This window comes from Eleutherodactylus coqui, chromosome 5 (assembly GCF_035609145.1).
Source record: "Eleutherodactylus coqui strain aEleCoq1 chromosome 5, aEleCoq1.hap1, whole genome shotgun sequence".
NCBI classification, from domain to species: Eukaryota; Metazoa; Chordata; class Amphibia; order Anura; family Eleutherodactylidae; genus Eleutherodactylus; species Eleutherodactylus coqui.
This window is the reverse complement of record NC_089841.1, coordinates 183,439,681-183,466,396: the sequence shown is the minus strand read 5'-3', so window position 1 is coordinate 183,466,396 and position 26,716 is coordinate 183,439,681. Positions and strand designations below refer to the sequence as shown.

Below are 26,716 nucleotides of genomic sequence, written 5' to 3'. Positions count from 1 at the left end.
AATCGCGGTACTCGGGTGAAAAAGGGGCGTGGCCGAGTACGCTCGCTCATCTCTAATCTGAACATAATACATCAACTTTGTCGTGAAACTTTACTTTGAAGTATATATCTACTGAGCAAGTGAGAGCTATTCATTTTTTGCAGGTTTTGTAATTTAGGCCTGCAGCAGTAAATATGGAAACATCCAGAGTAAGAAATGTCTTGTAAGTAGTCCTGGCGAAAGGTAAGGCTCCTTGGAGATGAAAAGGGCGCTCACTTTCCTGCTAAGTAGGGACTTTCCCTATAAATATATGTTGTGTACCTGCACCCCCTTTTATTTAACTAATTCCGGTCTGCATAATAAAACCTCATCCCTGCACTCTGAAGCATTTGCAAAAACCTTCTCTGCTGTGAAGTTGGAATTTCGACTGTCTGGCAGACAGCTGCAGATGTCGCAGTATTGATCCATAAGTAACAAGCCATATATATAGTTTGATGGAAAAATCAACACATGATCTGTTCATGAAAAAGTAATGGCCCAAGACCCGTGTGTAAAGTGCAGATAACAAACTCCTGTGGTGTAACTTTTTGTATATTAGGCATTTAGCAAGACATAAGCCACAAATTGACACTATTTGATATGCTACTCTAGTAGAACCTCGCTGTGTATTTGGTTTCTATCCTTCCTGTCCAGGCATGCTCAGGGTATCGTAGACTTTGTGTCCCAGTCTTTTCATGTACTTAGGTCTCTCACTATCATAATGGTAGCTGCAAACAAGTCATTAACTCAGCATGAGAAACACATTGTTCAGAGATTTCACACTATCATTCTATACCAAAGGCCATTTTCCATTCAATGCCCCATAAAGCGGCCTGAGAAAGAGGTCTTTTAAGGGGTTCTGGGCTAGGGTATTTAAGCAGCGTTTGCACAGTCTTAAGAAGTTTTTCTGAAAATAAGGAAGATGTCTAGATTTGGGCTTTGCCTGTGTGTCTTTATCCAGGCTTCCTGGACTTTTCCTATGTATGCAATGAAAACTCATGGATATTCGGCAGATAACCTTATCAAGAAACAGAGATCAGACAGTCAACACCGAGAACGAATGGAGAATATCCTTGAAATGTTTGGCGCTGACAGATGGTCCAAAGGACAGGATATTCTAAAACACCATCGATCACAATGCAACTACATGAACCAGTTCTGGACCCAGTGGCAAGGTTCGACTGATAATCAGGACGCCAGTTCTGTCTTTATGCTGAAAGTCTTCACTGGACCTCTTAAACCCGTATTCCCGCAAAAGAACCTTTTCCAATACATGAGCAGGATCTACAGGTGCTGTAGGCTTGGATTCGGCTGCAGAAGGATAAAGGGTCTCCAAGGAACCTTAGATGAAGGTAAACAGTCTTAATACTTCTTCACAAAGTCTGATATTTAGAGATGAGCGAGCAGCCAAATGCTCGAGTCCGCGTTATTCGAGTCGAGCTTTTCGGAAAATTCAAGAGCTCTACTCGAGTAACGAACCCCATTGACTGCAATAGGAGACTCGAGCATTTTTGTATGTGGGCCGTCGGGTCCCGAGTTTTTGTTTTTTTTTCCTTGGTGTGTACTGTCTCTCTCTCTCGACAAAAAATTTGCCACTGACTTGCGTCGGGGCAGGGAGGGGCCAAAAACTGTGGTGGGGTCGAACGGGATTTGATGCTCATTTGAGTAATGAGCACCATCGATTACACTAATACTCGAACGAGCATCAGGCTTGGCAGAGTACGTTCGCTCAACTCTACTGATATTAGATTTTCTTAAGTCAGAGGCATAAATGTAAAAAAAAAACTAATTGGTGTTCTCCAACCTACTATTTTAAAAGCAGCTTAGATTAGAGGTCCATTGTCCATTGTCTGTCTGCTGTAAGGTCTTCTACTGACCTGGAGATCCCTGTTTTGAATGTATTTATTTTTTTGTCAATTATCTATTTATTGAAATATACATAACAAGAAGACTGCTATACAAAAGCACAAACAAAGAACATTAACAGCAGAGTCAACAATTGTGGTATAGAGAGGTACTAAGTAACAGCAAGGAAGAGGAGATATAATGAAGTCCTATCCCGAAAAAAAGAAATTAACTACAGTCTTCCTGATAACTGAAGTCTGAGAGTCCCAATAATTGTCCCAGAGAGCCCATGTAAGCTAAAAGTGATGCAAAGAGTCATTAAGGCTGGCGGTTAGATATTCCGTATTCTGAATGTATTTTTCCCTGTGAAGGAAGTCATAAGTAGACAGTAGAGATGCTTGCTTCCAGTGAACAGAATTAAACCTTTACAGCAGTGAGAAAATGAAGAAGCATCCTGGATCTGGATTGGTCAATAGTGCAAGGCAGCACCTTATGGAGGTAGCATAAAGAATGTAAGTGGACAGAGACTTTAAGGATTTTTTACAATGGCGCAAAAGTGCAAGAAGGTCACAGTCCAAAAAAATATGAAACAATGCCCCTGGGAAACTTTGACACCTCCAGCACCTATCAGTAGATTAAATGTATGGAGTACTGCTGGAGTATAATACCAATGTAAGATAATCTTGTACTGATTCTCCAGGGATCTGCCAGCATTTCTCCATACAATTTGCAAGAAAGTCAATGGAAGTTCTTTTGGTTTTTTTTAGGTATTGTACCAATTTAGGCTTCATTCACACAAGCGCATAAACGGCAATGTTTTTACGGGCGGCCAATATACGTGACCATCTGAGGCATTCATTTCCAATTTTCCATATTTATTCGCATAAATATGTCAGACCGTCAAAAATGGGCCATACGCAACCGAAATATGGCCGGTGGCTAAAAGACAGTTCTGGAACAATCTGTTGCCCTATATACGGCAGCAGCTTCCATAAACCCCTATGGGAGCTGGAAAAAAAAAGGAGGGGGAGGCATTTTAGCAGCGTCCAACACTGCGAAAAGCTTACAGGTGCTTCTATGTAGGCATTTGAAGGCATTTCGAGGATTTTTGCAGAGCGAGGGTTTTACAGGTTGCGGCGTATTTTTTTCCGCTAAAAACATCACTACCGGTCGTGTGAATGGGTGATAAAACGCTGGCCGCGATCGCGGAAAAATGGACGTTCATGCAGTTTTTTAGCGTAGCTGAGAGAACACAAAAACCGCATACGCTCGTGTGAAAGAGCCCTTAAGCATATAATGGTTTTTGTGCTTGATTCAAAAGGGAGCAAACCGTCATCAGGTCTCTCGGGGGGGGGGGGGCCTTTAGCGCAAAGTTGTTTGAAAGCAGTAGGCTGAAGTATGGTTAAGGGACAAAAGCGAGTATATGCCAGATGACGGACCGGAAATTACTCAAAGGAAAGTAAGGTGCGAGTCACACGGTTAGCTATTTTGTAGAAGCGGCACAATCCAGCATGGAACCATGGGCCAAACGTATGAGAAAGCAAAATGTACACTGATCCCAAATCGATCTAATGCAATCCATGGAAGCAAAAAAGGGACATATGTGTTTTAGCTTTGATATCACTAAAAATGAGTGTAATGCGATGAATTGGAGCACCAATAACTTTTCCAATTGAGTCTATCTATTATAAGCGGGGAGGGAGAATTAGTCTGGTAGTAAGTTTTGGAAGTGTTTCTCTCGCTTACCATGACTTCCTTTCCATACATGGCACCCATCATTCATGTTTGTACCTCAACTGTTACATTTCATGTTGAACAAAAGCTTTCAGTTTCCCGTAAAACAACATATTATAAGATGAGGTTGGCTGACAAGCTAAAAGGAATGTGTTTGGCTGTAGGAGGACGAGTGGCAGCTTTCTACATTGATTCGGATGTCTTCAGCTCTTCCATTCAGCGAGCCGAATTACATTTGGAAGTTTCAGCAGGTGAAGAACTTACAGTTATTCCAGAACTTTTCATCAATGGACTTAGACGCTCAAGGTATCTGTCTGTTACTGTCATATAATATTGCAGAAAATGAATTCTGTAGGACTGTTTTATTCCATTGTCACTAAACAGCTGCAGGGATCTGAATACTAGTGAAAAAGCCTTTGGCCTGTCCAATTACTGTATTTTTCGCTTTATAAGATGCACTTTTCTTACTCCCAAAGTGTGGGGGGGAAAAGCAGCTGCGTCTTATAAAGCCAATGTGCCAAAATTCGTTGTATCGGCATTGGTTCCCGCGATCGTGAATTTAAACGCACGATCGCACTAACTAAATCGCGGCCGCACAAATAAACTTGCGCCAACAAATGTGCGATCACTTACCTGTTTTCTCTCCTCCTCACTGCCACCCATACGTGCCGCTGATTGTTGGTGAGCGCCGGCAGGAAATGCTGCTGCTTCCTCACCTCCACCAATCAGCTTTTTCCCTTCCTCCTGCTGAAGAAGTGCCGCTGTGACACGGAGCTCTAATGTTTCAGACCTCTGCTGCTCCTTCTGCACCATCGCTCTGCACTATCCCCTGCATTGTTCCTGGGTGAGTTAAAAAAATGTTTTCCCATATTTTCCCCCTTTAGAACAGGGGTGCGTCTTATTATCTGGTGTGTCCTATAAAGCGAAAAATACGGTAATTGGACAGGCCAGAAGGCTTTAAAGGAATTTTCCAGGCAAATCTTAATATTGACCTATCCACAGAATAGGTCATCAATAGTTAATCGCTATGACCCTGCTGCTTGGGATCCCCGGAAATCAGCTGATCACTCACCCCACTGTCAATGCAGCAGGGCCGGAAGTCTTCATCGGGGTTGGAGGTGGAAGTGGGACTTGTGCTCACAGCCCAGCACCATTTGCCGGAAAACACCACTATTTGCAGGCCTGCCTTTGGCACCCCATTCTCTGTACAGATGAGAGCAGGTTTACACTGAGCACATGTGAGAGACGTGAAAGAATTTGGAGATAGAGATGATAGAGACATCTGATGTATGATTAGGGCCTCTTTCACACGGGCTACATAATCGCGAGATTGAGTAGTGATGCGACATCACTACAAAACACACACACTATAATTAATATATATATATATATAAAAATATGAAGCCCATGGTTTCCAATGGGTTGTATCACATGAGAGATGTTTTGTAGCACAAAAGAACCCATTGGAAACCATGAGCCTCACATACATGTCGCGTCGCTACAAAATCTTGTGATTTTGTAGCCCATGTGCAAGAGGCCTTAAATGTTCCCTTAATTTTGTGAGCAGAGTATTATTACACATTGCGAATGCATGAAATGCTCAACAATTATCATTTTGTTTTTAAATTGATCAGGTCTACATAAAAACATTGGTAATTGGGTAAGTTTGAAAATGGCAGCACATCCATGATTGTACGGTTGAAAGAGAGTGTTAATGGTATGAAATATAGTTTTGAATAGCTAATTGTTCTTTGTCATTGTAAAATGTAAGAGAAGGTTTTCTTTAAAGTTCACATTGAATACAGTGTTTCCCCAAAAACAGGTCCTACCCCGATAGTAAGACTTATCGGGTTTTTGGGGGAGGCTTGAAATATAAGGCCTCCCCCAAAAGTAGGACCTAGCTGAGGTGCGCGCCCCCCCCCCCCATCAACAAAAAAAAGGTCAATACTTACCTGGTCCGCGGCATCCAGATGGACTCCGGTGGAGCTGCGGCAAACAGCTGAGTCCTCCCCATCTGCCTGCTCAGCTTCTGCTGGTGACGGGGCTTTAAATACCTCGTTTCCAGCAGAGCGAGCCCTGTGATTGGCTAATCTCGGTGCCATCTGCCAATTGCAGCCCGCACTTGATGAGCCAATCACAGCCATTCAGTGGATGACATCACTGGATGGCTGTGATTGGCGCTATGCTTAGCCAATCACAGCGCTCGCTTTGCTGGAGGTGGGGTATTCAAAGCCCCATTACCAGTAGAAGCTGAGCAGGCAGATGGAGGACTCAGCTGTTTGCCGCAGCTCCGCCGGAGACCATCGGGACGCCGCGGACGAGGTACGTATAAGCTCCACCCCTGAAAATAAGACACTGTGCCCTTTTTTTGGGGGGGGGGGGGGGGGATATAAGACAGTGTCTTATTTTGAGGGAAATACGGTAGTATTACTAAAATTGAAAGAGATGAAAGGTGTATTTACATGGGTGATGTGGGTTGCACAGCACACAAACGCTCCATGTCCGTCAGATGTCTGGGACATGTTCTATATTGTGCAAAACTCGCACAAGAATAGGACGTGCGGGAATTTTTCAAACTCTGACCCGCATACTGAGTGAAAAAATAAATAAATAAATCGCTAGTGTGCGTGAGTCTCTGTTCTAATAATTATTTTCCCGTGCGAGTTCCGTCCATATCCCAATTGGATGGAACTTGTGTGGCATTAAAGGTTAAGACTGGTGAACAAACCTTAACATTGTTATTTCTGAGATGCACCTTGTATAGTGTTACTTCCACCTCTAAAACGCACATTAATCTAATTTGTTTTCCTAGCTTCACACAGATAAGGCGCGGCCCTATTATGGATTTGTCTCTCGATGTGATGTTCCTCTTGCAAGTCTTAAAAGAGAAAGCGTTGGCAGACCCGGTGAATGAAGAAGTAACAGAGTTGAGCTTGTCCTTACACTGCATCCAGAACGACCTTCAAGTGCCGTGTAACCTCCCTGGAGCGCCTCTGCTTCAGCCGCCGTTCATAGCTCTACAATATAGGTACTAAGGGCAAGACTGTAGAACAATCTTAAGAACAGGAATGAAGTCTGCAGGACAATGGGAGTATGCTGTGCTGCATGTAGAGGGCATACATGGAAAGGATCATGTGATAGCACAAAACATAATTGGGGAATGATACAAGAACGTTTCATAAGAGTTTTTAAAAGGAAGTCTGTCACATAATCTTTGGTCTACAAACAGAATATACTGCTAAATGTGCCATGTGATGAGGAATGTATTGTTCCCCTTATTTCCGTTCAGGGTCTCCACATATAGCTCTTTTAAGTTTGCCGCATACTATATGCAAATTAGCGATGGACCGTCCCATGAGCAATCCACCTCTGCCTGGGGTCCAGGATCTCTCTCTGCCCATTCCGTGCTCAGTGACATCTCCAGCTGGAGACGGCATGTGTCCCACCATCCTTGTGCTTGCGCCCGCACTAAGCGGTCAGGTGCATGCGCTGTGGCTCTAGGCCTGGACTGACGTTACTCACATGTGCCACAGTAGGCAGAGCTGGAGACGTCACTAAGCACAGAATGGGGCGTTTTTTGTTTTTTTTCAACAATATGTAGGGAGAGAGCCCGGATCACAGGTAGAGTTGGATTGCCCATTGGATGGTCCACTGCTAATTTGCATATAGCATGAAGCAAACTTAGAAGGGAACCTGTCAGGTACTTCATGCTGTACTCCCTGAGGGAAGCACATTATAGTGGCAGACATGCTGATTCCAGCGAGTGTCACTTATAGAGTGCAGACTTCCTCCATTGATGTTTCTGATTTCACATTTACCATATATACTCGAGTATAAGCCTAGTTTTTCAGCACATTTTTTTAATGCTGAAAATGCCCCCCTCGGCTTATACTCGAGTGAGGTAAAAAAAAAAAAAAACAACAAAAAACCCGCAATACTCACCGTATACTGCGTCTGTATCACCGGCGCAATGGTCCCCTCGGTGGTGCGCCAAGGTGCTTGAGAATTCTTCTCACGGTCATCTCCCTGCTCAGCTTTGAATTCTCCTGCCGTCAGCACTGTGTAGGTAAGCGCGGTGATTGGATCAAGCGCCAGCCAATCACAGCCGGTACTCGATCATCCACAGCCATTCAGTAGATGACATCACTGAATGGCTATGATTGGTTTATTGAGCACCAGCTGTAATTGGCTGGCGCTTGATCCAATCACAGCGCTTACTTACACAGCACTGATGGTGGGGAAATTCAAAGCCAAGCAAGGAGATGACAAAGGGGAGGAGTATCAAGCCGCTTGCCACACCGACGGGGAGACCATCGCTCTGGGGACACAGACGCCGTCTGGGAGGTGAGTATTGCATTTTTTCTTTACCCAGTATATACTCGAGTATAGCTCGGCTTATACTCGAGTCAATAAGTTTTCCCAGTTTTTTGTAGTAAAACTTATTGATTCAGCTTATACTCAGGTCGGCTAATACTCAAGTATATACGGTACTTAAAGGGCCGTGTGAATTAAATCGGGTATTTGTGCACACTGTATTGAAAAAATAAAAGTTGTAATATGATTAGCAAAGTGTATAATGTATCTGTATAAAGATGGAATATGTATACTGTACAAATAGTTGTAGGGGGCGGGGGGAAATTATTAAATAAAAGAAAAAAAGGCACTTTATTTGTAAAGGAAATATTTATGTACTCATTTCTTAATGGCTTATATGTTGTGTGGATTAAGACTCCCTTTTTCATGATGATATTTCAATAAACATTTCTTATCATACTAATATCAGATTTCTAGATGATAGTTTGGCAGACTTGTATACAACATCCTATGATAAGGAATGGGGTTCACATAGGAGTCCCATTGAGGAAACAGATTTTTAGGACTTTTTCTCCTATAAGAAATGAGCTGGGATTGGGGTAGACATAGTCAAATCTATCCCATGGGCTTGTTCATTACTTGCCAACATGGAAGGATCTGAAATGGAAAGACTACATGCAAGTTGAGAATACCTTTTGAGAAAAAGCTCTGTAAATGGTCTCAACTATTAGACACGAATTGAGCATGCTGATATAAACTGGGTCAGGAACGCCATCTATTCTCCTTAGGGAGAGCACGTAGAAGGTGATTGAGTGAGTGAGGAGCCTTATAAAGCAATTTGTGCTCCTCTGGTGATATGCAATGAGAGAGATGGAACAATACCTCTGCAGCATTCCTGCAAGTCAATGTTAGACTCTTTATACAAGCCTTGTAACAATGATTGGGAATTGAAAGCCAAGTCAGAATACCACACACAGACAGCTGTTTCAGGGTGTTTACCTCTCATCAGTGTGCAGAAGGTCTCTGGCTTAACTAGCTAGATGCCTGTGATGTGGGTCTGGAGCGCTATCTTTTCTCCTTAGGCCTCTTCCACACGAGCGCTGTCCCCACGCTGTATAGCCACAAGCAGAGATCGTGTGAAGGGGTTAATTCCAGCTACTTGAATTAGCCTGTTCACATGATCTGTGGTGCGTGTATTCCAGCTCCCATAGGAGTCTATGGAAAGCACACAGCAGAGACAGGACAGGTCCTATCTTTGCACGCACCACAGAGCTAGAGGCGCGCATAGCACTCACATGTCCTAGCTTTGTGACATGTGAGTATTTAGCACAGCTACAATTTCTGCATGTGAATGATTCTATAGGAAACAATTGTTTCCTATAGCTGTTTCTGTGCGCTCCTAAGAGGCCTTAGGGTCACAGATGGGAGATGGTACAATGTCTCGACAGCACAGCCTATTAAATCGTAGCTTTCCTACAAAAAGTCAATGTCCAACCATTTAACATGACTGGTTTTAGCCAATATTACCAGAGTCTTGTCCAGAAGGACAACATAAGCATACAGACAGCTGTGTTTTGGGGCTCTTTACCCCTGGTCAGGGTACAGAAGGATTTTGGCTGGCTGAAACTGTACCCCTCCCCATCCATCGTATAGGCCCCTGTCCTAGTAGGCCAGAAACCTGCATAAGTCATAGGGTTTATTCACACAAGCGTATATCGGCTGCGTTTTCACGGCCGGCCAATATACGCGACCATCTGATTCATTGGATTTCAATGCATCAGTTCAGATGGGCGATTTTCTGGTGCGTATAAATGACCAGCCGAAAAAGATAGCGCATACAATGCACATTTCGGCAGGCTGGTCCCATAAACTTTTATGAGAGCTGACAGAAAAGGGAGGGAGTTTAGTAGCATGTCTGCTAAACTCCCTCCCCCTTTCCGGCTGTCAGCAAAGGGACGGGGTGAGAGATTAGCACACTAGCTCCCGCCCCCTACCTTTGCCGACAGCTGGCAAGGGACGGAGAGGGGGAGGGAGCTTAGCAGAGCTATACTCTCCCCCACCCGACGGTATCCTGGGTGCGGCGTATACTTGGTCGCACCTGGACCGATTAAATGTGCGCTTAAAGGGGAAATGCAGCCGTGACTGTCACGGCTGCCTCTCATTCATGCAACTTTTGGCAAATTGGATGAGAAAATGGCAAAATCACCTTCTCCCGGCACTTCAGAAGTGGTAATTCCCAGGTTGCCTTTGATACGAACTGTAGATATTCCAGCGCTACCGGTTGGGCTTGCGATCAGGGACAAGTTTTTCTTCTCTTCAGCTCTTGGGACTGGATTGCCGACCAATAACATGGCAGTCTATAGTGGGCACACGTACAGGAAGAAAGTTCAGAGTGAAGAATGGTGATAAATGAAACTTCAAGCTGCATGTTAGCAGGGAGACGTTGGCCATCTTGGAAAATAGTGATGCAGGGAAACGTGAGAAATGGGGGACAGGATAAGGTGGTAATGGCTGCACGATTTGTACCCATCACCAGCTGTGTATAAACATGGTGCAAACACCTTTCCTATCTGACATTTTTGAAAGTGTGCTTCACAACTGGAATACCCCTTTAAATGTTGCGGTGTTGGGTTTCAAGGTTTTGAGATAATAGATGTGGTTTAGTAAAAAACGTCCATACACAGTAACCCTTTAAACTATGGGACAGTTATGTCCCTCGGTCTTCAAAGCTTTCAAATTCGATTACTTAACCCTTTCAACACCATAATTGTTAGAACATATAGGTCTCCAGATTCAAACAAAAAAAAAAAGTAAATCTGTCCAGTCGCCAGAATTTATCACCAATAGAACATGAATGGGACCATCTGGGACGCCAACCCTTTCGAGTCACAATTCACATAAAAGCGAAACCGCTTACTTCTCTTCACCCACAAGAAAGCACCAAACCGAAAACACTATATATCCGAGACACGACTTTTTTTTTTTTTTTATTACGGAACAAAATGGAGTCTGTTGCACTGCGAAAGTACAAGACAAAAAGAAAAAGAAAATATTTTTTTCCTACATTAAAGACAAAATGGCTGCTTTTACAACCACCATAAACGGAGAGCTTCTTCAATCTGGAGCTGGAACACTAGACAGACAGACCAGAAATGTTCCTTTTATCAAACAAAAAAAACAAAAATGCTTTGGTCGGATAAAGATACAATATCTCTGAAATTCCTTAAAAATAATCTTGACTCAGCCCTTCCAATGCCCACGGCTACATAAGTGAGCTCATATATAGAATCTAAAGACATCTGAAGAATTATGCCTATTAGTCAATTCAAAAAAAGTCTCTAGAAATATGGACCATAGTAGAAAGTCCTCAATTTTATCTCAATTTTCTCTATTCCTTAAGCGTTACCCACCAAAGCGGGTTTTTAAAAAAAGACTTCATCGTCATGGCTGAGCTGAGAGAGGTGTCTCCCGTATGATTTAGGAGGGTGTAGTCACCCCAATATATGAGAACTAGAATCCTACATGGTTGATCACTTTTGACCTGAACCTGACGGCCTACCGCCATGTTCCGAGTACACCGCTTGGTCACTTTGTCCTTAACTTGTATTTCAGAGTTGTATAAATATACAGTAGCAACATGTAACATACTATAGTAGAGCTGCATTCTAGTAGAGAATGGAGGATATGGTATTAGCTGCAATGTGAGATAATACAGTCCTTGCTACAGAACTGAGCATTGTAGAGTCTTTCCAGTCATTCCCTGAATACTTCCTATTAGCGCCTATTGATTTGCTCTCAGCCTTGGTCGCATTGTTAATAAGCTTTTAAGTAGAAGGTTGGTTTGTGCTGTTTATTAAGATATGGAGCCAGGAGTCTTTAGCGTCCATATTAAGTGCTCTCCTCTGCTGAGTCGAGTTCGGTGCTCTTTCGTGCCAGAGAGTTGCGAGTTGTTGATGCATATGCTTCGCCATCACATAATTGCTACAATGTAAACCTATGGAAAAGCCAATGGTTAAATAGATAACATAAGATGTACTTAATATACACAGAAGCTTTTTTTTTTCCCCTTTTTTTGTTTTAGAGACAAGCTTTTTTTTTTTTTTTTTTTAGTTTTTTTTTCTTTGAGGCAATATCCCATGAGCATAGATGTTTTCTTGCAAAAAGTGGTATTCTTGAGAATCAGCGACCGGGAGCAAATATGGAATCCAGGGCTTGGCGTTCAGCGGCTGCCACATTGGGGTGCCACAGATCGACCATGAATATCACTCTCGGTCCTTCTTCAGCGAGTCCTGAAGGGATAGAAATGGAAGAATGGGTTTAATGTCAACAAGGAATGATTGTTGGAAGATAATGGTTGTAAATTAAAAGCAATTAGTGATGAGCGAGCATACTCGCTAAGGGCAATTACTCAAGCGAGCATTGCCCTTAGCGAGTACCTGCCCGCTCGAGAGAAAAGGTTTGGGTGCCGGCGGCAGGCAGGGAGCTGCGGGGGAGAGCGGGGAGAAAACGGAGGGGAGATCTCTCTCCCCCTCTCTCCCCTCTGCTGACTGCCGCAACGCCGGCACCCGAACCTTTTCTCTCGAGCGGGCAGGTACTCGCTAAGGGCAATGCTCGCTTGAGTAATTGCCCTTAGGGTGGATTCACACGAACGTATATCAGCCCGGTTGTCACGCCGAGCCGATATACGTCGTCCTCATCTGCGGGCGGGGGGGATGGAAGAGCCAGGAGCAGGAACTGAGCTCCCGCCCCCTCTCTGCCTCCTTACCGCCCCCTCTGCACTATTTGCAATGAAAGGAGGCGGGACGGGGAAAAAGTCCTGTGAATTAGCCCTGCCCCCTCCCGCCTCTCCACATTGCAAATAGTGCAGAGGGGCGGAGAGAAGGCAGAGAGGGGGCGGGAGCTCAGAGCACTGCTCCTGGCTCTTCCAGCCACCCACCCTGCAGAGAGAGACGCCATATATCGGCTCGGCGTGAAAACTGAGCCGATATACGTTCGTGTGAATCCAGCCTTAGCGAGTATGCTCGCTCATCTCTACTTTTAACCCTTTTAGGCCAGGCTCACGTATTACGCGAGCTCTATCCGCCTGCGTGATACGTGGTAACTCGCAGGCAATTAAGAGTGCTTTACGCAGTTTCGGTCATATTAGCAATAGAGCATGTTCTATTTTGCCGTGTATCTATGCGAGATAGAGCCCATTGTTCTCTATGGGTGCGTATATATGCACACCCATATGCAATTAGATTTCAAGAGGTGTATATGCGCCATTGTTTGCAGATAGCACGAGAAACAAAATTGTACTGTGCATGACCGTGAATGCGGTCATGCGCAGTACACACTTTTTTTTTTTTTTTTAACCACCATATGCGGCAATACACAAAGTCACAGCCGGTGCCCCGGCTGTAAAAAGCTGTGAGCCCCCCGCAGCCTATTACACTTGCAACTGTGTGAGCCGGCCATAAAAGCAGATACATTTTGAGCTCAAAGAGGAGATATTTATTTGTTGTTGCCATCTCTGCATTCCAGATTATTTCAGGACGGTGTCAATCGGGTTTAAGCACATTTACATGCACATTTGCGCGATGGGTGTTGCACTTTTGTGCATGCCTGTGTGCGCGCTTTACTGTATTTTTTTTTGCATGCGCACCCAAGCAATAAACAATTAAGGTAATTAAGTCAATTTTTGTGCTCATATGCTCAGGAAAGTAGAGCATGCTGGGTATTATTTTTTAAAGTCCAAACTGCAGGTATCACATTATAGAGCGGGAGGAGCCGAGCAGACTGATATACTGACTCTTTCCTCAAACCTATATAACTTGTAGTTTATTCATTTATATCTCTGCTCATTCTGAGCTGTACAGTCCAATGGGCGGAGCCATCGGTGATTGACAGCTACCCCTTATGTTCAGTGTCACACAAATAACTGCTAGTTACTGATAGGACCGCCCATTGGACTGTTCAGCTCAGAATGTGTAGAGGTTAAAGTGAATACACTACAAGTTATATTAAGTCTTTCCCCGTAAAATTATATATGAATCTGCTCAGCTCCTCCTGCTCTATAACATCATGTATGCTCAAGCTGACAGGTTCCCCTTAAAGTTTCTTTTTAGTCCCACATAAGGGCCTAAAGGGGCATTTCTATCTTATACAGTGATAGCATCTCACTAGGATCCCGAGTATGAAAGAAAGGGCAGCAGCGCAAATTTAACAATGCATCCACTTCACCATTGTCCTGCAGATCCAGTGGCCAGGGAGCTCCTGTGCAGGGAACACTTATAAGTGAATGCAGCTCTATATCAGTATTGGTGAGGGTTCCAGAGGTTGAATTACCCCCCCCCTCCTCCACGATCATTAATGGATGACATAGTCTAGCGATATGCCCTCTCTTTATAGGATGTGACTACTCCTTTAAACTTTAATTAGCAATATGCTGGCATACCACTACACACTGTGCCTGTGCATGCAAAAATGCAGGGCAGTACCCACAAGATCGTTATGCTGAAAATATACTTCATAGTGGAACAATGAACAGTTTCCAAGGTCATACATTATCATCATGGGTCGGGGTAGGGGTTAAAGGGAACCTGCCACCAGGTGCATGCTGTCTGAACCCACACTCTTATTCTGCTCTGGCGTTTCAGAATAAACATGCTTTGAAAATTGGCACAGAATGGGATTTGGCATCATGGGGGCTGAGTCCTACTGGCCGCTCCGGCCAGATTACATAGACAGACAGATCTCTCCCTATCTAGAAACAGGAATAGAAAGGTCAATATAGACGAAGTGGGTGGGGAGAAGCAGTCGAGGCTCTGCTCCCATAATACCAAGCCACATTCTTTGCTGATTTTTAAAGTGTTTTTATTCTGAAAAGCCTCAGTATTTTAGAACCACATATATACCCCTGCAATGGCTGTGCCTGTCAAAGGTTTATGCTATCGAGGTTCTTACTGTCTCCAACCGCAGTGACCGCTTCCCTTTAACCCTTTGAAATCCAATTTTGGATTCAAGGTTCCCTAGGGGGTTTTCTCTTTCTGCCCTTATAGAATGACGCCATCTGCTGGCAACAGCCAGTATTGCAGTATGGAACATGTTGGAGAGGCCCCTGACAACAGAGCAGCCAGTAATATACAGTAAGAATACCCTGCCGAACGTCTTCCGACATCGGAGCTGTACAGCCTTCAATCAGTATGTCTTTAGACGTCAGACAGTGGATTGGAAAGAGTTAAAAAGTGATAACCATTCTCTATTTTTGCAAACCAGCAATGTACATACAGGAATTATCCCAAAAAGCTTTAAATTATAAAAACGGAACCCTTTTAAACTGACGAAAGAACCCACCTTCATGAAATGCTGTGTGCAGGAAAGAGTCATCAAAAAGAAGACAATGTCCTTCTGCCCAACACTGTGGTTCTCCTCCTACCACAAGCTCACAGTTCGCTGGGATTCGTAGACCTTGGAATGAAATATACCGGATTATTACACAACAGTTTGAGGAATATCAGATTCTTAGAGAGTCACATTGTAGTTGCTGTATTTTGTAATAATGTCTTCCCAGCATCCACCATTGAACAGACACGTGGCCTTTATTAAATTACATTATTACACGTAGACGTTTGCCAACATCTCCCTTGTGTGAGGGGGTAGACAGTCAAGATATACCAGGCATTGTGTAATTTCAGAGATTACTTTCAGATCACCTTTGGATCCACTATGGAAGAATTGTAGATCAGGCTAGAGAATTGTTCAAAAAACACCACAAAGTCCTTGTAGTTACGTATAGCATAGGCAATAAAAGTTTGATAGGTGAGGGCCTCACTGCTCAACACCCACTGATCAGGAGAATGGCAGCCCTTGTGTCCCCATCTTCTGGTTAATGCAGGGTCGCTGCCCCCCACAGTGACGTCAGACTAGATAGAGCGGCGTTACATTAGTTTCAATAGGGCTGAGGAAAATAGCCAACTGCAAATGCACGGCCATCTCTGGCTGCCCCAATGACAATGAATAGAGTGGGCAAACACATGCATGACAGCCATTCCATTCAATCAACTCCTCACTGTAGGGAGTGCAGCGAGCCTTCACGGAGGAGGAAAAATATGAAACCCCCCCTTTCAGGATTAGCAGGTGTCTCAGCAACGGCATCCCAACTGATCAGACTGATCATCTAAACTGTGGATAGGTGATAAAGGGGTTGTACCTGCCTTCCTTTCTAAAAATGCCCATGCCTACTCTCGCTCTTCCATGTGAAGGCCGAATTTTACTACAGTTTACAGTCTGAACAACCTGCTGCCAGCGCACCAAATAGTGTCAGTTTTGACATGAATACTTGCGTGGATTTTTCTAGTGTGGAAAATACGCACCCTTATTGATGCCCAAGTTTATATGGCCTCTGTTTCATGACTAGTCAAGCCTTGTTTGACCTCCTCTAGCCTCCGCTCTCGGGAGAGCAAGTAGCCCAGACATGCTGCAAGAATAGCTCTAGTTAGGAAGCAATGACATGGTCAGTCTGGAGGGAAGAGTATTGGTCTGGCATCTAGTGGATTGTGAAAACTGCACCATTATTAAGAACTACAAGGGCAAAACAAAAAAATAACCGCTGCAAGAAAGAAACAAAAAGTTTCCACAAAAAGCATTCCAAAACACATCATTTCTGATGATTGTACCCTTATAAAACTCCGGTCGGAGCTTGAAAAAGGTAGTTTATCTACCGAAACGCGTTGCTCACGAATATTAATAAAGAAGGACATTGTTTCCCTATATTGGAAGCCCTGTATTCCCTTGGAGCGCGGATAGTTTATTTTACTTGCCTTGCATACATTGCGACAATTGTTGAACGGGAACTGCCGGACGTTCAAGCTGGCTTCCGAAAAGGATGTGGCACCAGAGACAGAAATTGCGAACCTGCGCGGGATCGTAAAGACGACCGGGGAGTATCAAAAGGACGTGTATATGTGTTTCATCGACTACAGCAAAGCTTTTGAATGTAACATACCGGGTGAAAAGATTCGGGGGTCACCGGGGGGGCGGGGCGTGGTGGAGCGGGGGGTAGCAGCGCGGAACAGGTGGGAGCTCTCTCTCTCTCTCTCTCTCTCCCCCCCACTCCCCTCTGCAACCCCCCGCTCACCCACAGCGCCCCCGAGTACTTTTCACCCGAGTAGTGAAGTACTCGAAAATCGCAGTGCTCGATTGCGAAATCGGCCTTACAGAGTACGTTCGCTCATCTCTAGTGGTAACCTGTGATCATCTACTCCCCTCCCTGCAAAATAACCACTACACATGTTAAGGCCCATTTAGAATAGACGAATGTCATGCAAACGATGCCCGACACTCATCCCCGCACATACTAGCTCCTGTGCACCTACATGGGAGCCAGTATCGCTGTCTCACAGTGAGGCAGCTGGAGGAGATTTCTCCCCCTCTCCATTGACTTAACATAGCGGCCGTTCAGTACTGAACAGCTGCTATTTACACTGAACGACCAGCTCATAGTCTAGTGTTTATGCTGCGCCCCCCCCTGCTGGCCGCTCTGTGAGTGAGCCAGTAATACTAGCTCCTGTGCAACAGCATGGGAGCGAGTGTATGCGGGGACGAGTGTCAGGCATCGTTTGCCCAACATTCGTCCTGTCTAAATGGACCGTTACAGACAATGTCTAGAAGAGTCTCCCATACAAGTCAACTGGCCAGCTCCTGTCCATTGTGTGAATGGCTCATGTGGCTGCTGTTTGGCATGTCTCTAAATGCTGTTAAATGTAGCTCATGAAAGATGGCAGCCCCCATTAGTCATGTATAGACAACAGAATAAAAAAATAAAAAAATTCTACAAATCAGAAACTTAAAGGGGTGGTCTCGCGAAACCAAGTGGGGGTATACACTTCCGTATGGCCATATTAATGCACTTTGTAATATACATCGTGCATTAAATATGAGCCATACAGAAGTTATTCACTTACCTGCTCCGTTGCTAGCGTCCTCGTCTCCATGGTTCCGTCTAAATTCGCTGGCAGCTTGCTTTTTTAGACGCGCTTGCGCAGTCCGGTCTTCTCCTTTCAGCACGAGCCGCTTCAGTGTGCTCCCCGCTACAGCTCTTCTGCGCATGCGCAGATGAGCTGTCACTGCTCGGGAGCGCGCTGGAGCGGCCATTCTGTACCTTCCTCTGTTAGAGGAAGGTGCAGAGCCGCCCAGCTGTCCGGAGAAGCCGCCCAGCTGTCCTGCCGCCCAGCTGTCCTGCCGTCCAGCTGTCCTGCCGTCCAGGTAAGTGATGGGCCGGGGGGGGCTGTCGTCGCTGTCATGGGGGGGGGGGGGGGGGGGCTGTCGCTGCGATGGGGGGGCTGTCGCTAGGCCGGGGGGGGGGCTGTCGCTGCGATGGGGGGGCTGTCGCTAGGCCGGGGGGGGGGGGGGGGGGGGGGGCTGTCGCTAGGCCGGGGGAACTAGCGCTGGGCCAGGGGGGTAAGTGATGGGTCGGGGGTGATGTTCACTGACAGGTGAAGGCCCCGGAGCCCAGCGCTGGGCTCCGGGGCCTTCACCTGGGCTCCGGAACCTAGCGCTGGGCTCCGGGGCCTTCACCTGGGCTGAGGGTCTAGCGCTGGGGAGCCGGGAGCGTAGCGCTGGGGAGCCGGGGGCTAGCGCCGGTTACCTGCTGCCTGGCGGTGGGTGACTGGTCGGCGGCTGCGGGGCGTCTGGTCGGCGGCTGCGGGGCGTCCGGTTGCCATGGAGACACAGCTGGCAGCGTCTCGGGAGCGCGCACGTCGGGCTGCAGCGAGCGACGGGGAAAGAGCCGGCGGCCATCTTGGGGAAACTTTTATAAGTTGCTGGAACGGTAAGTACAAACCAGCTAGGAAAGTCATTTACAGGGGTAATTAGTAATGTATGTTTAATTAGGGGGATTGGGCAAAAAAAAATAATCACTGCTTCCTCGAGACATCTCCTTTAAAACAGATTTAAAAAAATAAAATTGTTTCTCTATCATATTTTACTAAAAAATGTTTTGTGGTATAGTCCCTTTAACAACGAAAACTGCAGCAATTTCCTTATTCCGGCACCCTTCACCAGCGCCTGGCAGCTCCCCTTCCACAGTCTTTCCAACACAGACATGAAGCGGAGGCAGAGACAAAGAAGGGGGCTAGCTTAGCTAATGAACACTTCAAGCACATCACCAACATAGGGGAGAGCGATGTGCCCGTTTTGGAATGATTGTGGAAGTGGCGCTGATGGGTCCAGAAGGGAAGCTCTGAAATCTGCTTTCATCATTAAAGGTAGATTTGTTAATTCCATTCATTTCTATTTGCAAAAGATCCATGCAATTGTTACGCCCATGAACAACTCCTTTAATTTGGAGCAGAAGTGGAACAGCACACAGGAAAAGGTCATGTGACATTCTGTACTTCGGAGAAGCCTCTCGTAACACAATGCGGAGGGACCTCACTACTGCGCAGCAGCTCTGAATGTCTTCACTTTCCTGAGGGTTGGCACGTCATCTCGGTGTGAAAGGAAGGTGTTAATTACAAGAAAATATACAGCAACAAAACTTAACTAGGTCAGACATCAAAATCTCTCAACGTTCCCCCCGCAAGCCTTTCCACAAGTGTATTCTACTTGCAGTTTGGGAATCCCTTCCGTTGAAGAAAAGCTATAGTGATAGTGGAAAATCAAGAAGTAGTTTAAAAAAAAATAAAAAAAAAGTCTTCATTATCACAAACGAGAAATATCAGGAGATAATCAGCGAGTGGAGAAACCGCCATGGAATGAATGCCAATTAGGCAGGAGGCTTCCAGACAAGATGTCCCTCTGTTACTAGACAGTCACACAATGCCGATTCTGGTGCCGATCCAGGTCAAAGACCACAAGTAGATTTTGGTGTAGATTGTGACGTGGATTTTAGCTCTTCATGTAACGAGTTAAATTAATCGTAGAAAATCTGAAGCATAAATTGACATACACTGCAGATTTTTCACATTTCCGCTACATATGAACATACCCTCAGACTCCTTAAAGCGACTCTCCAGACCTACCAAGATGGCTATGCTGCTTCTCTGTCTAGCTGATGCATACTGTGCATTGGTAGTCTTAGGGCTCATGTCCACGAGCACGATTTCACTGCATACGTGGTGCCATGTACGCCCATGTAATAAGCGGTGAATGGAGTCAAAGTACATGGATTTTCATTGCTCCATTAGCATATATACATTGCCTGTAAATACGCATGTGAAAGAGATGATCGTAGCAGGTACTATCTCACACGGACAGCCCTATTGTTGTCTATGGGTAGCGTATCCAACACTCTCCATACGCAATACAGGAGGGGGTACAGCTGTGTGTGTGTGTGATTAGATTGTTTTGTAGGGAACAAAGACGGACAAGTTGTGCTTTGCTTTTTTTTAAAAAAAAATCTTACATTTTTTAAGTCTCCCTAGGGGACTTGAACTTTTGTTCACTTCTACAATGCACAGCAATACTTACGTATTGCAGTATATTGTGCAATAGCACTTCATTTACTTTCAATCACAGATAGCCGAGCGGCACCCTCTTGGGCATTTTCAATCATTAAAATGAATGGAGCGCTCCATTCGTAGGGACATCAGTGCTTGGGGGAAAGAGACCCTGCAATTACAAGAGAGCAGGCTACAAGCTGTGTATAGAGGATAATTTGAAATTGTGGTACAATCCCTTTAAAATATTGTTACTTACCCCTAAGTGAACTGAACTGTGTAAAAAGAAAAGAAACATTTTTTTCTGTCACCTTGCCTGTCCCCACAAATGGAATAATAATAATAATAATAAAAAAAAAAGATGATACCAATAAAAGAATACAAGCTTGCACAACAAAAACACACGCTCCATGTATGGGAAAATAAAAATAAAAAAATTAAAAAAAAAAGTTACAGGTGTACGAATATGGTGACACAAAGCTATTTTTATGATTTTGTAAATCTAATAAAATGCACCAAAACTATAACTTCAGCGTCGCTGCAACTTTATTGTCTCCCAAAATAACGTTAACAGGTTCTTTTTATCACACAATGAACGTTGTAAGCCTGAAACTTTAGAAAAAAATGTCACAATGGCTTTTTTTCTTCTCATTCCATCCCACAATGTTCTTTGCTAGATTACATGGTACATTAAATGGTGCCATTAACTTTTTAACTACCAAACATTTTTCAGGTTTTTGTTTTTTCAGTCTTTCCTCTCAAGAGCTTTTTTTTTTTTTTTTTTTTTAACATTTTTCCATAGCTGTATGAGGACAGATTTCTGCAAAATCAGTTGTACTTTTTAATAGTACCATTTAATGCATCATATAATGTGCTAGAAAACACACATTTTAAGTGGGGTGGATTAGAGAAAAAAAAAAAAAAAAACTATTGTGCCATTTTTAGTAGGGGAGGGTTGTCATCTTTACAGCAATACTAGTAATTATTAGGACATTGTAGTCCCAGTGTTTCTGGTGGCACATCACACACACACACAGCAGCTTGATTACTTTCCACAGCCGTGACATCACCACAGGTCCCTTAGCCCACTGGATCTCTGTGGTGGAGGTAGGTCAGTGTGTTCTGTCAGGACTGCTGAGTTGTGCCCTCTGAGATAACAGCTTAGTTGTATTTTCAGAGTGTATTATTTTTGTCCTCCCCTTCTAAGAGCCCTAACTGTGGTGTTTTTCTGTTAGACTGTTTTATATATGTTGTAGCACCTGCAATGACGTCACCAGGGGGCGGAGCGATGACATCCCCAGGGGTGGAGCATAAGACACACACACACACACGGTTCTTAGTAGTTTGACTAGTAATTATTAGGACATTATAGTCCCAGTGTTACTGGTGGCATATCACACTCACAGTAGCTTGATTACCACACAAGACTAACACAGCTTGTGTCCTCCCACAGCAGTGATATCGCCACAGGTCCTTCAGGCCACCGGATCTCTGTGGTAGGTCAATGTGTTCTGTCAGGACTGTTGAGTTGTGTCTGAGATAATAACGGCTTAGTTGTATTCTCAGTGTGTTATTTTTATCCTCCCCTTCCAAGAGCCCTGTGTTGTTCTTTTGTTGGTCAGACTCTGTTTTATATATGTTGTGGGACCTTCAATGGCGTCACCAGGGGGCGGAACAATGGCGTCACCACGGGGCGGAACGATGGTGTCACCAGGGGGCGGAGCATAAGAACACACACAAACATACAGACACGTGGTCGTTAGTAGTTTGATGAGTGCTGCAAAAGCAGTGCCAACTTCATTCCACGGGTCAGTACCATGATGACAATACTATGTTTATTGATATTAAAAACACTCTTATTTAAAAAATGCTTTGGGTCATATTATTCAGATTCCAATAACTATATTTTTCCATCGATGGAGGGTGTGTTGGGACTTTTTTTTATTGTGCGAGATAAAAATACGATGCTTATTTCAGGCTTTCATATGCAGCGATACCAATGTATTTTTTTTTTAATTGTGTAGGCAGTTTAGGGGTGGGGCAGGTTTTTTTCCTTTTAAGTCTTACCTTCTTTTAAGTCTCCTTGGGGACTTGAACTTTTGTTCGCTTCCACAATGCACTGGAATACTTAAGTATTGCAGTATATTGTGTTTTTAATGTTAAATACATGGCAGCTCAGGGAGCCTACACTTGGCCCACAGCAACCATGGGCACTCCACAATTGCATCATGGGATCACACACACAAGTCTAAGGGACAGCATGCACACTATAAAAAGAGTCGGGTTTTCAGTATCATATGCAATATTCATAGGCGGGCACCGCAGGAACCAGGCAGCAGGCAAGTATAAAAAAAAAAACCTCCCCTGGCTCCTTATCATGTGCTTCAACAGTACCATTACTTAGTTTAGGGTGCTTTGGGGATGTGACAAGTTTCGCTACCCTAGTATAGTAAATGTTTTATGATACTTTGAATCAAGCCAATATATATGTTGAAGAGTGGTTGGCAGGACCCCACTAGCCCTGCAGTAAACCTCTCAGATGTTATACCCCCACCCTACCCCAGGAGTAGTCGGGGCACCAAGTCTCTAAAAGAGCATCAATTTAGAGACAATAAATCTCAAGCTGATATCTGTGGACTAATTAAAGGGGTTGTCTCGCGGCAGCAAGTGCAGTTATACACTTCTGTATGGCCATATTAATGCACTTTGTAATATACATCGTGCATTAAATATGAGCCATACAGAAGTTATACACTTACCTCCTCCGGTGCTGGCGTCCCCATCTCCATGGCGTCGACTAACGCTGTCCTTCCATTAGACGCGCTTGCGCAGTGCGGTCTTCTGCTCTGTTCAATGGAGCCGCTACGGCGTGCTCGCGCCGGAGAGCTGGTCTGCGCATTTAAGGATGTACTTCATTCGGTTACCCTGTTACTTTTTTTGAATGCAAATTAATTGCACACTGTCTTTTTTGTGTATAATGTTTCTTTAGATCATAACTAGGCTGATGAAGAGGGCCGAGTAGTACTGAAACGTATTTTTGTTAGCTATTAAAAAGTTAACAAAATTGTTTTACTTTCCCTTAAGCCTTAATTCAGGTGCAGCACACTAACCCACTTTAGCCTATGAGGCTATGCTAATTGAGCTTTTACATGTGGCCTAATCAGTGAAATATCTCGCAGACTATCAGAGACGAAAAATAGGACATGCTAACTGAACAGCACCACAGCTACTTCAATCAGCTGGTCGATGGACTCCCACTGATCAGATATTAGTAGCCTATTCTGATGATAATCCATTAATTTAAAAAAAACCTGGCTAATGCCTTTAAGTCCAAAATGGCCGTCCCTCTGGATGGCTCCTGCACCAGTTAGGAAAGATAATCATGTTAGGTTATTGACAGAAACTCGTTTCCTTTATGAGATCCACAGGTTTTAGTTATCCAGTTTATTATAGTGGGTGGGGGGCGACACAAACTACCAAGATTAAACTACCGCCTCAACTATTTACCTCAGGATTAGACTATGGTTTACGTTGGGGCTCATGTTCATGACCGCGTTTTCACCAGAAAAGCAGTAGATGCCGGAAACACACTTCCAGCAGACGTGGTTAAAAAATTAACAGTAAATGGAGTCACGCGTGCTTGGGATAGGCCGCTTTTACACGGCCGAGAAAATCGCGCAAGACTTCTGCATTGCGAGACGCACAAATATGAACCCATTCTTTTGTGTGGGGTCAAATAGATGAGCAATCTTCTCCCACATCACGGTGCTATAAAATATTGCGGCATGTTCTATCTTTTGCTGTTCCCTCAGAACGTGTTGCTCATCATTCTCAATAGGGCCGGAAAACACATTGTGCGGCGTGGGATGTGCACGCGAGTCTGATGCCAGTTTTCCCATTGAAACTTCTTCTCCCAGTACCTGGCCTCTAGTGAGCGCCTCGTGGCTGGTCAGGAGATGCTACCCTCTACCCCACCATCTGTCACCTGTCCAACTCCACATGTGCCCCAGCAAGTACCTGCTATGTCAGCAGAAGACTCTTTTCCATATTATCAATGGATCAAACTGTGACCAATTACTCATTTATATCCAGAATGTGGGCCTTCAAAATGTACAACATGTTCACATGTTGGACTGCAGTAAACACCCTCAAAGCCCTGGCCGTCAAAGGACGTGTTGTGCTGCAGCAGCGCCAACCCTGTAAAGGCATTCCCCTCATCTGACAACTTTGCAAACTTATTGGGGTGTGCCCAGGGGCGTAACTATAGAGGATGCAGGGGATGCGGTTGCACCCGGGCCCAGGAGCCTTAGGGGGCCAATAAGGCCTCTCTTCTCTATATAGGGAGCCCAGTACTATGAATAAAGCATTATAGTTGGGGGCCCCGTTCCAGGTTTTGCATTGGGGCCCAGGAGCTTCAAGGTACGTCTCTGGGTGTGCCAGTACAGGACTAGCCTCCCTGACATTCTTCCCTCTACCCCTCCGGTCACCCAGCTAGCTGCCTGCTCATCCTGCACTTTCATGCCATCACCCACTCCCACATTGGTCCAAATGAGTGTCTGCTCAGGTGGGTGTATATATATGCGAAGAACAAAACGTTTGTTTTGTGCAAGTATGTGGATTGGCTTTTGTAAAAATCTATAGGTGGGCGGTTTTTAATTAGTGCGAAGAAAAAGCCATTGTCTACTGTGGCAGTCTGTAGATTGGCTTGTTAATTAATCATTCTGTTTAGCTGGGCTAAATTATTGCAAAGAAAAAAAAAGTGTTGAAGTATGTGGACGGCTATTGCAGAACCAGCTCCATCTATAAGCTATAGCGTATATATAATCACTTGCTACTCTGGAGGCTTTTGCACGAAAACCCTAACGAACATGCCACAAATGCCAGCGAAAACATGAAATTGTTTTGGTGAATGCAGGGAGGCGGAGGGGGCAGAGAGTGCGCCCTGACAAACCATCACCACTCCCTTCGAGTTGTTTGAGCGACAGCAGTTTAAACCCAACGACAAGCGAACAAACTAGCGACTACTTTTATGCAGGCTGAAACCCAGCGATCCACGGCAAGTCAACGAAAAGTGCACAATGGCTTACACAGAGCAGCTAGCGCCCACTTTGCTTGAACAAATGTGTAAATGGACCATTAGTTTCCCATAACAGGTTCCGTTTAAAGGGCTATTCCTGAAATATAATTGATGGCTCAGTGGGAGGTATATGTAAAATAATAGAAGTAGCCCAATAAAATGCATTTTCCAAAATAAAGTGTTTGCTCATACTCACCCCCTGAAATAGCCTATGGCAAGAGGTTGTTGACCCCCATTGGCTACTGGACATCAGTAGTTTTGTACCCGGCGCTCGAGCATGCGCAGTTCAGTCCCCCTTTTCTCTTACTGTCAGTATTGGCCATCTCCATGATGGAAAACTACACATGCGAAGTTTCCCGACCTCACTGTGCAGTGCGGGCATGTGTATAGTGAACAGCCCCGTATATATGCTCTTCCTTCGTGAAGCCATTTATCTGCATTCTCTGAGCTTTGTTTGGCTGTGTAAAAGCCAAAAGCTAAGTGTGCACATGAAAAGTATGTGAACCCCCCCCAATAAAATGGAAAATTAACTGTGGATGAACTACAGACTTGGACTTTATGCCGCTTTCACACGGTCGACAAGATCATGCGATTTTCTCACGATGCGACAGTGCTCCAATTCACATGTATGTGAAGCCCATGCTTGCTAATGGATTCCTTCCCATTAGCGATGTTTTGTAGGCTGCTACATTGCGGGGGAAAAACAAAAAAGTTACAGCTTACTCTATACAGCCGCGATTTGCAATGTTTTGTAGCCCACATTTCCCTATGGAGCCCCCCTGTGTGTTGCATCGCATGAAATCGAGGTTTTCGTGCGGTCCAATGTAACTCTAACAGTAGCAAGTCCTACTGTTTCCCCTAAAATAAACCCTAGCTGAACACAAAAAAAACAATACATTACCCAACAGGCGCTGTCCGCTTCGACGCACTTCTCCTTCTGAAGCTCCAACACTTGTTTGCAGTCTTCAACCGCCGCTTCCTGGTTGGGGTTCATAAATCCCGCCTCTAGGAAGCGCTGGCTCTGATAGGTTCTCTAGCACCACGGCTCTGCCAATCACTGCAGCATTTTATAAAACAATCACAGCCATCGCGTGAAAAGAAAAAAGCCACAAATCAAATCCCGATCTTAATTTGCATTTTCTCGTCCATTCACACGGGGGGCTGCGGCATATTAGCGAAAATATGCGCTGCAGCAGAGAAATCCCTTGGCTGGCAGTAATCCTCATAATGACTTCTAATGGTTAAAAAGGGGTTTTGTCATTAGAAAGAAATAAAAAACAAAACAATACCTACCCATTCCTCCCCAGGC

At 44.7% G+C, this 26,716-nt stretch overlaps 2 protein-coding genes across 4 annotated transcripts in view; one reads left to right on the top strand and one right to left on the bottom strand.

The window, feature by feature from the left end:
• Positions 1 to 71: 71 nt before the first annotated feature.
• On the top strand, positions 72 to 7,508 carry LOC136627015 (uncharacterized). The gene is made up of 3 exons (XM_066601971.1): positions 72 to 1,370; positions 3,762 to 3,903; positions 6,410 to 7,508. The coding sequence occupies exons 1-3, from the start codon at positions 941 to 943 to the stop codon at positions 6,630 to 6,632; spliced, it is 795 nt and encodes a 264-aa protein (XP_066458068.1). The 5' UTR covers positions 72 to 940; the 3' UTR covers positions 6,633 to 7,508.
• A 3,222-nt stretch (positions 7,509 to 10,730) lies between these two features.
• The window catches only part of ASPHD2 (aspartate beta-hydroxylase domain containing 2), a 55,049-nt gene continuing 39,063 nt past the window's right edge, over positions 10,731 to 26,716 (bottom strand). For 2 of the 3 annotated variants that reach the window (XM_066603910.1, XM_066603911.1), the window contains exons 4-5: positions 15,247 to 15,360; positions 10,734 to 12,200 (exon numbers count right to left, since the gene is read on the bottom strand). In XM_066603910.1, coding sequence (XP_066460007.1) covers positions 12,091 to 12,200; positions 15,247 to 15,360 — 224 coding nt within the window. In that variant the 3' untranslated portion in view covers positions 10,734 to 12,090. Of the gene's footprint in view, positions 12,201 to 15,246; positions 15,361 to 26,716 lie in introns of all 3 variants that reach the window. The other variant, XM_066603909.1, reaches the window with a different exon arrangement.